General features: G+C 68.3%; 1 protein-coding gene across 1 annotated transcript in view; it reads right to left on the reverse strand.

Annotated features, from left to right (window-relative positions):
* Positions 1 to 640, reverse strand: part of AURANDRAFT_68394 (hypothetical protein) — a gene marked incomplete at both ends in the record, with an annotated part of 28,289 nt that extends 27,649 nt beyond the window's left edge. Inside the window, 2 exons of the mRNA XM_009044075.1 lie at positions 19 to 218; positions 272 to 640. Coding sequence (XP_009042323.1) covers positions 19 to 218; positions 272 to 640 — 569 coding nt within the window. The remainder of the gene's footprint in view (positions 1 to 18; positions 219 to 271) is intronic.
* Positions 641 to 971: the final 331 nt, after the last annotated feature.

A 971-nucleotide genomic window follows, 5' to 3' on the forward strand; every position in this document is an offset into this window, starting at 1 on the left:
GGCGCCGGCGCGACGTACGCCGGGTCGTCCTCGGGCCGCGCGTAGCCGAAGCGCTTCACCTTCTCCGAGCCGCAGGTGCAGAGGCCCGTGGACGGCCGCAAATTGACCAGCGTCTTGCCCGTACTCGCCATCGCCTCGTCCTTGCACTCGACGCAGTTCGTCGCGGGCGAGCCCTTCTCGCCGTAGCGCGCGTCCTTGCCGCTGCCGCAGGAGCAGACCTGCGATGGGAAAACGCGTCGCAACGGTTTGAAGCGCGCGCGCGCGAAAAAACGGACGTTCTCGACGCCGTTTTACGCGCGCGCGTCATGTCCTTCATCCCTTTGGTCTTGCACTTGTCGCACGCGACGAGGCAGACCTTCTGGTCCCGGATGTAGCCGTAGCGCATGCCGTGCTTGCTGTCGCAGTTCGTGCACTCCTTCCAGTCGCCGCGCTTGCGCTTCTTCTTGGCGCTGTCGCCCGCGGACGACGCGCCGGACGCGCGCCGCGCCTTCGTCGCGGAGTCGGCGGCCGGCGGCGCCGGCGCCGCGAGGGGCGGCGCGACCGCGAGCACCGGCGCGGCGTCGGCGGCGACGTCCGGCGGTGGTGTGGTTTGGAGGCCGAGGGTCGGCGGCGGCGCGGCCAGCCCGACGGCCTCGGCCATGGGGGCGGGCGGAGGCGGCTCGACCAAGCTCATCTCGACGGCGGCAGGGCGGGCGAGTCCGCGCGTTCTGTCAGCGCTGCGCCGCGCGACCGAGACTGAATTGCGATCAGATCAGAGTGTGTATGGTGAAGAGGATAGGGTAGGCAAAGGGGAGGCGGCGCGCCGGAGACGACGTCGATGTTGGCTCTTTCGCCTTGCAGGCGAGCCGCTGCGGGCTTGTCGAGCCAAGGGGTAATAAATAGTATGGGGTGGCAGCTCAACGAGATTATGTTGCGCGAGCTCCTCGTACTGCAACCCATCGTTTTGGGGCAATGTTGACGACTTTTGGCCG

Source organism: Aureococcus anophagefferens (assembly GCF_000186865.1).
Source record: "Aureococcus anophagefferens unplaced genomic scaffold AURANscaffold_121, whole genome shotgun sequence".
Taxonomy (NCBI): domain Eukaryota; class Pelagophyceae; order Pelagomonadales; family Pelagomonadaceae; genus Aureococcus; species Aureococcus anophagefferens.